A 12,003-nucleotide genomic window follows, 5' to 3' on the forward strand; every position below is an offset into this window, starting at 1 on the left:
ATTAGCAGTGTGACAAACACAACATTAGATTCTAAGTAAGCAGTCTCAAATGAATGACATACTGCGAATGTTAGCTAAGAACAAGTCCCTAATTTTTGAAGAAAATAAAATAGGGGGTGAACTGAGGTTCCTGGAGAGAACATAGTTTTTTAAAAAATTATACTTTCGCCTGGCTGGCCTGGCTTAGTGGTTGAGCATTGACCTGTGAACCAGGAGGTCACAGTTCGATTCCTGGTCAGGGCACATGCCCAGGTTGTGGGCTTGATCCCCAGAAGGGAGCCTGCAGGAGGCAGCCAATCAATGATTCTTTCTCATCATTGATGTTTCTCTCTGAAATCAATAAATATATATTTAAAAAAAATTATACTTCTCAAAAATGTAGAAATGTGAGTAGACAGATTAATACTGACATTATACTAAGCTACAGAATTTTATTCTTACCTGGAAATACTAGATACTATTGCCAACTTAATGTTTGAGTGTACCTTGCCTTAGAGAATGCAGACTGAGAACACTTCGAGGTTTAGGCATGGCTGTGGTGGAAGCAGTTCCTTCTAGCATTCTGATTGTATCTGAGGTATAAAATAAGGACACTGATGCTTTTAACCTGCCATGTATAACTTTTAATGTATTGCTATTTAAAAATTCTGAGCCAAGCTAACATTTGAGTAAATCACTGCTGTTTGGGATGATGTTTAAATGAGTGATGCTGTGAACATGTTTGCTAATTTATACCACATTAAGATACTAAATGATATAGTCCTTTAATCTATCTTATGTTGAATCATTGGTATTTGAAAAGAAGTATATTTCTCTGAGTAGCCTTTGGGAGACAGTGCACTGAATATAGTTTCGTCGTAGCTTCCTCTCCTAACTTGTACTTACTTGTCTTCCCATCTGGAGGGAGCTAAATAGGTCTCAAACCAAAAGTTCAGCGAACCCGACTTCCCCCCATTTTGGTTTGCATGTTCACTTACGAACCATCACTTCCCTGCAAACTTTCCACTTAGTGTGTCAAAGGTCAATGTTATGAAAGTCCTCTAAAAGGCTCTGTGGTTCTGTGGAGTCTCTGGATGATGACGGCGTTCTGTAAGTCTGCTTCTTCCAGCGTGAGTGCTTCATCTAGCAGCCTGAGGCACGGGAGAGCCGTGGCCAGGGAAAAGGGAGGACTTCTCTGAGATCCTTGGTACTTTTCAATGAAGTCTTTGATGTGGCTTATCCTGTAAAATGGCACCAACTATTAATACAATTTTATGAAAATTTGAACGAGCCAATTTAAAGTAGTAACGTGTGAAGATATCTGGCTGTGTGAGTACACAGAACACTCAAATTATAATGATAGCGCTGTTCACTGGGGCCATCTTTTAAAGGTGGACCCTTGGGGACAGGAGGAAATTATTACTATTCATCATCTTAGATGTGGCAAGGGTATTATGGTTACATTTTTTTTTTAACTATGGTTACATTTTTTAAAATATATTTTATTGATTTTTTTACAGAGAGGAAGGGAGAGGGATAGAGAGCTAGAAACATCGATGAGAGAGAAACATTGATCAGCTGCCTCCTGCACACCCCCCACTGGGGATGTGCCCGCAACCAAGGTACATGCCCTTGACTGGAATCGAACCTGGGACCCTTCAGTCCGCAGGCTGACGCTCTATCCATTGAGCCAAACCAGTCAGGGCTATGGTTACATTTTTATTTATTTTTTATTGATTTTTTATAGAGAAGAAAGGAGAGGGATAGAGAGTTAGAAACATCGATGAGAGAGATCGATCAGCTGCCTCTTGCACGCCCCCCACTGGGGATGTGCCTGCAACCAAGGTACATGCCCTTGACCGGAATCGAACCTGGGACCTTTCAGTCCGCAGGCCGACGCTCTATCCACTGAGCCAAACCGGTTCGGCGATATGGTTACATTTTTAAAGAGTACTTATCTATTGGAGATACATACTGAAGTATTTACATATGAAACTATATGAAGTCTGGGGTTTGCTTAGAAATAGTTCAGTGGAAACTAAACGATAGGTCATTATGTTCTCTTTGCTTTTGTGTGTATCTCTAAGTTTCTATAATCGAAAGTTGACATATCTACATACCTAGCTCTGAATGGATCAGACAGACAGACAGACGTAGGTTTCTTTTAAATACGAGGTCATGCTGTGCATCAAATCCAATTAGGAAAATCCTTCACTCAGTGCAGGGAGAATTTACGTTGGAATAATGAACACAAAGTAAAATAATAATTGCAACCTTGAAGGCAGCTCAGAGTTATGTTCACCTACGCACGTGTGTGTATTTAGAGAGGGAGAGCGCATATGCAGTTCATCAAAACTAAGATGCCATTGATTTCAAAACACATCATTTTATGTGTTACTAAAAAAAAAAAAATCCAGATTGTGACAAAGTGTTTTCTTAACACTTAGAATTCTTTTTACTATTTATTGAAAGAGCACTTTTAACTTAATTTCATACAAATCACTCATGTGCTTCCATAAGTACAATGAAATGGTAGAGTCATTCCTAATGAACACTAGTCACACTCGGATCCTGGACATGTTTCTCCACGTAATACCCACCCTCGGAATCACCAGGTGTGTTGGTGACACAGCATTTATTTTACGAAGTGCTCTGCTACTGTCTCTGGGATGCTTCTTGTTCGTATGATATTTGTGTTGCATGCTTTGAGGACGATACTAAGGCAAAGACAATTGTGACATGATTGCCATGTGGCCAGCAATGGATGCATCCCCATTTCAGAGGCGCTAAACGTAAAAAATGTGCAACTCAGAGTTAATGAAATATGGCACATCGAGAAAGACAAAATTCTCCCAATCAATTCACGAAAATTCAAAAACGCCTCTCTGTTAAACCTGTGCAGGTTACCAAAAAAGTCTAGGATGTGGTCCTTGTATTTATTTGGATATCAAATATTAGATAACTAATGGCTAAAGCTTATGGCAAACAATATAACTATAAAAATTAAGAAAAATAGTAAAGATTAAAGGAACTCGCCCTCGCCTGATTGGCTCAGTGGACAGAGCATTGGTCTGCGGATTGAAGGGTCCCAGGTTCGATTTTGGTCAAGGGCACATGCCCAGGTTGTGGGCTTAATCCCCAGTAAGGGGTGTGTAGGAGGCAGCCAATCACTGCTTCTCTCTCATCATTTCTATCTCTCTTTCCCACTCCCTTCCTCTCTGAAATCTATAAACATATATATTTTTTTAAAAAAAAGATTAAAGAAACTGTGCAGTAAAAATAACAAATATAGCCCTAGCCAGTGTGGCTCAGTGGATGGAGCATCGGCCTGCGGACCGAAGGGTCCCAGGTTCAATTCCGGTCAAGAGCACGTACCTTGGTTGCAGGCTCCTCCCTGGTTGGGGCTCATGCAGGAGGCAACCAATCAATGTGTTTCTCTCACATCAATGTTTCTCTATGTCTTTCCCTCTCTCTTCCATTCTCTCTAAAAGTCAATGGAATTTCTAAAAATCAATGGAAAAATATCCTCGGTTTGGATTAAAAAACAAAAAAAACCAAATGTATACTGTGATCTCTATAATCACACTAAGATAATAAAGAAATGCAACTCTTGATTGAAGTTAACAGAAGAGATAAAAATTAAAATTAGGAAAAAAATCAGACAAATAATGAAATGAAAGACTCACCTATGAGACATGTTAAATTTCTGAACAATCCTTTTCCCACTGGCTAACCAGATCTGTATATTAGTGATGGGTTCCAGGTTGTTTAGTGGGACAGTAGACAAATTATTTTTCTTCTCAACTTCAATACTTTTTGTTTTAGAAATAATTTTTGGTGTGGCACTAAAAAAATCCAGACAACAAAGTCAGATGCATGTATATGTCATTCATTTTTACCAAATGCACACTATTATTCTGTTAAAAAGTAGATCCAATGGTATAAAAATATATTTTCAGCATTCTGAAAATCACATCTGGATATTTCTATATGTATGCATGAATGTGTATACACCTTACCAATATTGATAATTAACATATGAGAAATCATCAAAATAAAAGTGATCCCACATCTAACCTCTTTGCATATTCTGCTATAAGGCATAGATATAAAGAAGACTGCAGCCCTAGCCGGTTTTGCTCAGTGGATAGAGCGTTGGCCTGTGGACCAAAGGGTCCCGGGTTCAATTCCAGTCAAGAGCACGTACCTTGGTTGCAGGCTCCTCCCCAGCCTGGACCCTAGTTGGGGTTTGTGCAGGAGGCAACCAATCGATGTGTTTCTCTAAACACATCGATGTTTCTCTGTCTTTCCCTCTCTCTCCCACTCTCCCTAAAAAAAATCAATGGAAAATATCCTCGGGTGAGGATAAAATAAAAAGACTGCAAAATCTGAAAATAATTAAAGGTGTGTGTTTTTTTAATTGATTTCAGAGAGAGGAAGGGAGAGGGAAAGTTAGAAACATCAATGATGAGAGAGAATCGCTGATTGGCTGCCTCTTGCATGCCCCCTACTGGGGATTGAGCCTGCAATCTGGGCATGTGCTCTGACCAGGAATCGAACCCTGAGCTCCTGGTTGATGGGTTGACACTCAACCACTGAGCCACACCAACTGGGCATAATGAAAGGTTTTGATACTATAAACATTGGAAGAAAATAACTAACACTGCATCTTTTTATATATTTATTACTTGATGTAATAAAGCTTATTTTCTTTTTTAATATTTTTAAAATATATTTTTATTGATTTCAGATAGGAAGGGAGAGGGAGAGAGAGATAGAAACATCAATGATGAGAGAGAATCACTGATTGGCTGCCTCCTGCACGCCTCTTACTGGGGATCGAGCCCGAAACTGGGCATGTGCCCTTGACCAGAATCGAACTCGGGACCCTTTAGTCTGCAGGCCGATGCTCTATCCCTAAGCCAAACCGGCTAGGACATAAAGCTTATTTTCATTAACAACAACAACAACAACAAAAAAATAAAGGTTTTAATACTGCTAACTTTATCAGACATTTTTCATTTTTATTACCTCAAAATTCAGATATTGATTACAGTACAATGTTGAAAGCAGTGGTGTGGGTAAAATGGAACCCTATATTCAAAAGCTAGTGTATACATGCTATCTTTAATGGCAAAGCTCAAGTGGTGAGTGTAAGGGAGAAAAGAAACGACTCATCCATCCAATTTTGCCTAATGTCCTCAATAAGCCATGCCCTTTTGATTTGATGAAACCAAACAAGCCTTCAAGATTTTTTTACTGTAGTGCCAGCATATGCTAATTCACACTAAGGTAAATATGACTTAGAGGAGTCCTCACAAAAGCTAACATTAAAAATTTCATTTGCACTAGGTGAAGTGGCTCAGTTGGTTGAGCATTGTCCTGTGCACCGAAAGGTTGCTAGTTCGATTCCCATTCAGGGCATATACCTGGGTTGTGGGTCTGATCCCCAATCGGGGAGCATACAGAAGCAATTGATCAATGTTTCTATATTTCCTTCTCACATTGATGTTTCTCTCTCTCTCTCTCTCTCTCTCTCTGCATGTCCTCAGGTGAGGATTATTAAAAAATTCCATTTGCAATGGGAGAAATGATAAGCTCCTTATCTGTGGTCTCCCTGGTAAAATAACGATGGGCTGAATGTTAGTCCAGCCTCTGCTACGAGCATGAGCCCACTCACCTTCCCAGTCGGTGACCCTGTCCTGAGAAGGGCTGGAACACAGGCTTCGTTGCCACACACACTTCATGTTTCTTATCTTCAACTTTAACATCCACCTCCTCCTTATCAAATGTTCCCTGTAATTCCAAAGGCAATTCCCTGGGAAGGGAAAGAAACAAAGTGCCCACACTCACCATGTGCATTTTCTTTTACTGAAAAATATACTCTCCATGCAAAAGGAATTGAAAAATATCCCATATGGTAATAAAGGCCTAATATGCTAAGTGTCTGGTCATCTGGTCGACCTTTCAAGCAATCAAAGTGTAATATGCAAATGATATGCTAAGGCCGCTCAACTGCTCGCTATGATGTGCACTGACCACCTGATCAAAATTCGAACTCCTCCACTTTCTTCAAAATTATAGCTGTGGCTCTCTTAAGAAAACCCACCCTATGAAAATATGAATTTCTAAAAGTACCTGTGACTGTGTAGGGATGTGTGAACAGCCATTAAAAACCATTCTTCCAAATGAAACACGCCTAAACTATCCTTCTGTTTACAAAGGTTGCTTACCCCTTTTTGATGGAGTTCAGAAACTGCTGACTTGCACCGTCTGAATAACTTCTGAAATCATCATTGACCGTGAATCCATTTTTCCATAATTTTATATTTATATCTACCTGCAAAGCAGTAAGAAACAAATGCATCATGTTAATTAAAATATATACTTCTGTATATTGTAAAATGTCTTATGTGTACTTTGCATTATAATATTAATAAGATGTGCACTGAAGGGTTGGGATTTAATAAAATTTATCATTTTTACTACTTCATCGAGAACATTCTTAATCGAAACTAGCGTTTATTTTCTCCCTGCAAGTACAAGCAAAGAAGACAGTAATTACTAGTACAGTTTGATGCCACTGCCTTGACTCCTTCTAAGGTGCCCGCCGCTTTACTACCCACCATCGATTTTGCAGTATCAGTGCAAGGTCAACACAATGACCAGGTAAATACCATCTCACTATTATTATTAAACAGTTTTGATCTCGTGGACCCTCTAAAACAACGGTTCTCAACCTGTGGGTCGCGACCCCTTTGGCGGTTGAACGACCCTTTCACAGGGGTTGCCTAAGACCATCCTGCATATCAGATATTTACATTACGATTCATAACAGTAGCAACATTACAGTTATGAAGTAGCAACGAAAATGATTTTACGGTTGGGTCACAACATGAGGAACTGTATTTAAAGGGACAGAAGGTTGAGAACCACCGCTCTAAAAGGTCCATATTTGGAGAAACAGTGGAAGAGGAAAAAAAGTCATAGGCATTTACCTGTTTCTTCTGTTCAGTGGGAGACAAGCATCTGGCACCAACCTTCTGGGCTTCCTCAAAAAGACTGTCGACAAAATACTCACAAGTTGATTGTCGATTATCACTAAGAGGTTGGTTGTCAGATCCTGTTTCACAAACCCTATATACACAACAAAGAAAAGTGAGCATTATTAACTACCAGTTCTCTAAAAATTCACATACATTATTCTAGTTCAGGGATCCTGACCTGAGATGCCACTTCCAAGTCCGCAGTCTAGACCCTCTTCTCAGTTAACAGACATGTGCCCTTGGGAAGTCATTAACCCTTTGTGCCCAGAGCAGGGTTTTCTCAAGTTGAGTCTATTGACATTTGGGGAGAGATAATTCTTTGTTGTGCAGGCTGTCCTATGTATTCTAGGATGTTTAACATCACCTGTGACATTGACCCATTATATGTCAGGAGCATGCATACTTTCCCACCCCCAAAGTGTTGTGACAACCAAAAACATCTGTGGGGTGGGAGTTGGGGGATAAATTTCACCAGGATGATGCTCTAACCGACTGACCTACCCAGGCAGGGCATTAACTTACCAGCTTTCAAATATGCAATACAGTATTAGTAACTATAGTCACTAATAAGTAACTATAGTACATTACACCCCTATGACTTATTTATTTTATACCTGAAAATATGTACCTTTTGAACCCCTTCACCCATTTTGCTCACTTCCATATACTGGATTTCATTCTATATTTATATTATATAGGAAATATTACCAAAGGTTCATTTGATAGAAAAAATATTCCTGGCAGATCTTTTTAGAATTCATATATTAGATTCATAAATGTTCTGAGATATATCTTCTCAGATTCAGTAAGTAATCAACACTTTTTATAGCTCTTAGACTGTGCCAGGTACTATAGATACCTTTATCCCATTTTATAGATAAGAAAAATGAGTCAGAGAGAGGTTAACGTATATGTTGGAGGTTACACAACTAGTAAGTGGCAGAAACAGAATGTTAATGTCTTCCAAGTCTATGCTACTAACCATGATATGCTATAAAGCCTCTCTCTCTCTCTTAAATATATTTCTATTGATTTCAGAGAGGAAGGGAGAGGGAGAGATAGAAACATCAATGATGAAGAGAATCATTGATCGACCGTCTCCTGGATGCCCCCTACTGAGGATCGAGCCTGCAACCTGGGCATGTGCCCTTGACTAGAATCGAACCTGGGACCTTTCAGTCCGCAGGCCAATGCTCTATCCACTGAGCCAAACCAGCTAGGGCTCTGTATCTACTCTTAAGACACTTCATATTATCATAAAGTATTAATCATGCCTTTTCCAAGGCAACAATATGATACTTCTTATTAAAAAATAATCACACCCTAAGATGATTTCTCACAATACTAATGTAGTAAATATTGTGAATGTAGTAAAAATCACTGAATTGAATACTTTAAATGCATAAATCATATGGTATGTGAATTAGGTCTCAATAAAGTGTTAAAAAAAAAGTGTCCCAAGCTAATCTTAGTCTTTTAAATCGTTCAATCATTGTATGTCTGTGTAGAAAAGAGTTAACACAGTGGGCCTGACTGCTATCCTTCGAAAGGCCTGCTTGCTTTCCGCTGGAGAGTCTGAAATTTGAGTAGGTGACGAGCCCCCAATAAAAAGCCTAGGCTCATTTCCCATGACCTTTCTTGGTAGATATCATCTCACATGGGCTGTCATAACTTATCACGGGGAGAATTAAGTGCGTCCCAGGTGACCCCACAGGCGAGGACTCTTGGAAGCTGTGCCTGGTTTCCCCTGGACTTTGCCCCATGTGCTCTCTTCCCTTTGCTGATTTTGCTTTTTACCCGTCCATTGTAATAAATCATAGTACGATTACAAACCTGGGGGTGGTCTTAGAGACCCCTGACACAATCTTAAAATTATATAGTTAGTATCACATATAAATAAAACAGTAAACACGCTAGTCAAAAATAACAAATGTTTGTTTGGTACAGAAGCATTTTCAAAATATTTGTAAGTGTGAAACAAATACTTGTCTGTCTCAAATGAACTACGGATGAAAGACATGTACCTCAAGGATTTAAAACAAAGAGCATAATACAAGATATATTTCACCTCCGTAAATGAGAATAGAGTATTCTATATTAACAGCCATACATTTTGCATTTACCATTTATTGCGTGCCTTCTATATGCTAATACTATGCTAAGTGCTTTATATAAGCTATCTAATTCTCCCCAAAATCTTTCAGGTACCTAGGTATAGCCCCAGTTCATATATTTTTGTAAAAATTTATTTTTTTCTTGTTGACAGTATTACAGATGTCCCCCATTCCTCCCCACTTTGCTTTCCTCCACCCAGCCCCTACCCCACCCCAGGCCTTCACCACACTATTGTCTCTGTCCATGGACTATATAGATGAGATACTGAAGCTCAAATAATCTACCTACATTGCCCACAGGCCAGAGAAGTCGTATAAGAAAGAGATGGATTCAAACCTAGGTTTATCTGACTCCAAAGCCATTATGTTTCCACTGTGATTCTATCACAAGAAGCTAACGAAGCAAAGTTACTGGCATTTCTCACTTAGTTGACAGAAGTGATATGCAAAGAGAAAATTTTAACTTTTATTTTTCTACCAAAGAAGAATGTGCTTATTTCACTTAAATTCTTAAAAATACTTGTTGGCAATTGTCACAAAAAGTTACTTTAAAATATACTACTATTAGGTATTTAACTGAGATACCTTAAAAATACTTGTTGGCAACTGTCACATAAATTGTCCTAACAATTTTTTTTTTTTAATTAGTAACAAGAAGATCTAGTGACTTCACTAAAATCCATTCAATGCAGTGACGGTGAAAAAAAAAAGTTTCTTTAAAATATACTACTATTAGGTATTTAACTGAGATAATCATAATGAACACTTACAATCACAGTCAGTGAAATGCAGTAAAAACAGAAAAAGACACTAACAAAGGCATTACTAACAAAGAAACTTCACAGATCGAATTAACTTACCATTCTTTTATACTTTCAAGATTATCTACTTCTTTCATTCTCTTCTGCCTTACTGTAAAGGTAAAAGGAAACAAAAGTTACAGTTACGAGTTTAGCATTTTAAATAAATTAATTCATAGCGTTTTAAATTGCATGCACTCATATTCTCCACATAAGTTATCATGTGTCCCAAAATAACACTGAAAGGGTCCTAAGAACAAGTGACCAAACTCAAAGCTGTCACTAGGATACCCAGTAAAATTATTATGTTTTAAATTACTTGAAACAATTCCTGTGTGATATTGCTACCTACTTGATAGTCAATTCAGTTAATGTGTTTCTTAAGTGTGTAAAATATTTATATGGTTCCATATAAATATTGTTCCGGAGAAATCCAGCTTCCATCCTTGCCCCTCCCACCTTGTCCTCTCTTTCCCAGCTTATGGGTAACCTTATTTTCCCCCCTAATATAAACAAATATCTATATTCACGTCCATCTCTTTCTTAGATAGAGTAATAGCACACAAATGAGCTATGTGAAGTCAAACACAGACAATAGTTATGAACTGCCTGCCTATTGCAAAATTCAAGTTGTCAGTTATCAAAATTCAAGTTAGGGAAAATGAGGTCTGTTTTATCTAATCTGGAATGTCTGGTTATTTAACTAAAAAAAAAAAAAAAAAAAAAACCCCACACACAATCAAACTGATTATAGAGAGAAAGAAAAAAGAAATCAATGACTTTTTGATGTTTTAAAATTAAGTAAGCTTTAAAAAATACTGGAGTGCAATGCTTTAATAAACCTATATAAGTTAGTTTCAATTCATGCTATGCTTTTAAAAAGTTCATATTAGGGAAAAACTAAATTACAACTTCTATTTATATGTGCTTAAAACAATATAGTTAAGCCTGGCCAGCATGGCTCAGTGGTTGAGGGTTGACCTATGAGCCAGGAGGTCAAGGTTCGATTCCTGGTCAGAGCAGATGCCTGGGTTGCGTGCTCCATCCCCAGGAGTGGGTGTGTGTGGGAGGGCCGATCAATGATTCTCTCTCATCATTAATGTTTCTATATCTCTCCCTCTCCCTTCCTCTTTGAAATCAATAAAAATACATTTAAAAGAGAAACAATATAGTTAAGAATATGTTATTATTAGGTCATGACAGATTTTTTATGATATCAAGATCCCCGAGACTACACTACAGATTTAAAACTAAAGAAAAACACTTTACCCAAAGAGGAGACATAATCAAGTTAGATTTCTACAATGCATTAAAAATATTTCAACTCTCAAATAGGCTGTGTCAAATAAGAATATGTTCCTTAAATTCTCTCTGGAGAGTACATATACAAAAGGCAAATACAGCACTGCTATTTAAAAATGTAAGTTTTAAGCGTTGGCCGGGTGGCTTAGTTAGGAGGAGTGTCCCATACACCGAAAGGTTCCTGTGTCATTCCTTCTCAGGGCACATACCTAGGTTTCGGGTTTGATCCCTGGTCTGGGTGTGTATGGGAGGAAACCGATCAATGTTTCTTTCTCATATTGATGTTTCTCTCTCCTTCTCCCTTCCTCTCTCTAAAAAAAAAAAAAAATCAATGGAAAATATCCTTGGGTGAGGATTTTTTTTATTTTTGTTAATCCTCACCTGAGGATATTTTTCCATTGATTTTTAGAGAGAGTGGAAGAGAGGGAAAGACAGAAAGAAACATCGATGTGAGAGAAACACAAAGATTGGTTTGCCTCCTGCACATGCCCTGACCAGGGCCCGGCCCAGGGAGGAGCCTGCAACCAAGGTACGTGCCCTTGACCAGAATCGAACCCAGGACCCTTTGGTCCCAAGGTCGACGCTTTGTCCACTGAGCCAAACAGTCTAGGGCAGGATTATTTTTTTAAAGTAAGTTTTAAGTATATTTATTTATTAAATAATCCTGACTGAAGGATATTTTTTTCATTGATTTTCAGAGACTGGAAGGGAGGGATGGAGGGGGGAGAAAGAGGGAGGAAAAGAGAAAAAGAGGGAGAAAGG

General features: G+C 38.3%; 1 protein-coding gene across 2 annotated transcripts; it reads right to left on the bottom strand.

Moving 5' to 3' along the window:
* Nucleotides 1-600: 600 nt before the first annotated feature.
* UBXN2A (UBX domain protein 2A) lies at nucleotides 601-10,078 on the bottom strand. 2 transcript variants are annotated; one of them, XM_005874930.2, is made up of 6 exons: nucleotides 10,000-10,078; nucleotides 6,978-7,116; nucleotides 6,213-6,319; nucleotides 5,660-5,797; nucleotides 3,666-3,824; nucleotides 601-1,220 (listed from the first exon to the last, which is right to left on the bottom strand). In XM_005874930.2, the coding sequence occupies exons 1-6, from the start codon at nucleotides 10,035-10,037 to the stop codon at nucleotides 1,028-1,030; spliced, it is 774 nt and encodes a 257-aa protein (XP_005874992.1). In that variant the 5' UTR covers nucleotides 10,038-10,078; the 3' UTR covers nucleotides 601-1,027. The 2 variants fall into 2 exon arrangements, with proteins under 2 accessions (XP_005874992.1, XP_014402169.1); XM_014546683.1 differs by lacking the exon at nucleotides 601-1,220 and adding an exon at nucleotides 2,600-2,765.
* Between the last annotated feature and the right edge of the window lie 1,925 nt (nucleotides 10,079-12,003).

Source organism: Myotis brandtii, unplaced genomic scaffold (genome assembly GCF_000412655.1).
Source record: "Myotis brandtii unplaced genomic scaffold, ASM41265v1 scaffold454, whole genome shotgun sequence".
Taxonomy (NCBI): domain Eukaryota; kingdom Metazoa; phylum Chordata; class Mammalia; order Chiroptera; family Vespertilionidae; genus Myotis; species Myotis brandtii.

What these genes read in the sequence shown, in the direction of transcription:
- UBXN2A (XM_005874930.2), bottom strand. Translation starts at nt 10,037, where the DNA reads ATGAAAGAAGTAGATAATCTTGAAAGTATAAAAGAATG. An exon ending in CTTGAAAGTATAAAAGAATG is followed by an intron (nt 7,117 to 9,999) that starts GTAAGTTAATTC and finishes TTGTGTATATAG; the next exon opens with GGTTTGTGAAACAGGATCTG. An exon ending in CAGGGTCACCGACTGGGAAG is followed by an intron (nt 3,825 to 5,659) that starts GTGAGTGGGCTC and finishes GGATTTTTTTAG; the next exon opens with TGCCACACCAAAAATTATTT.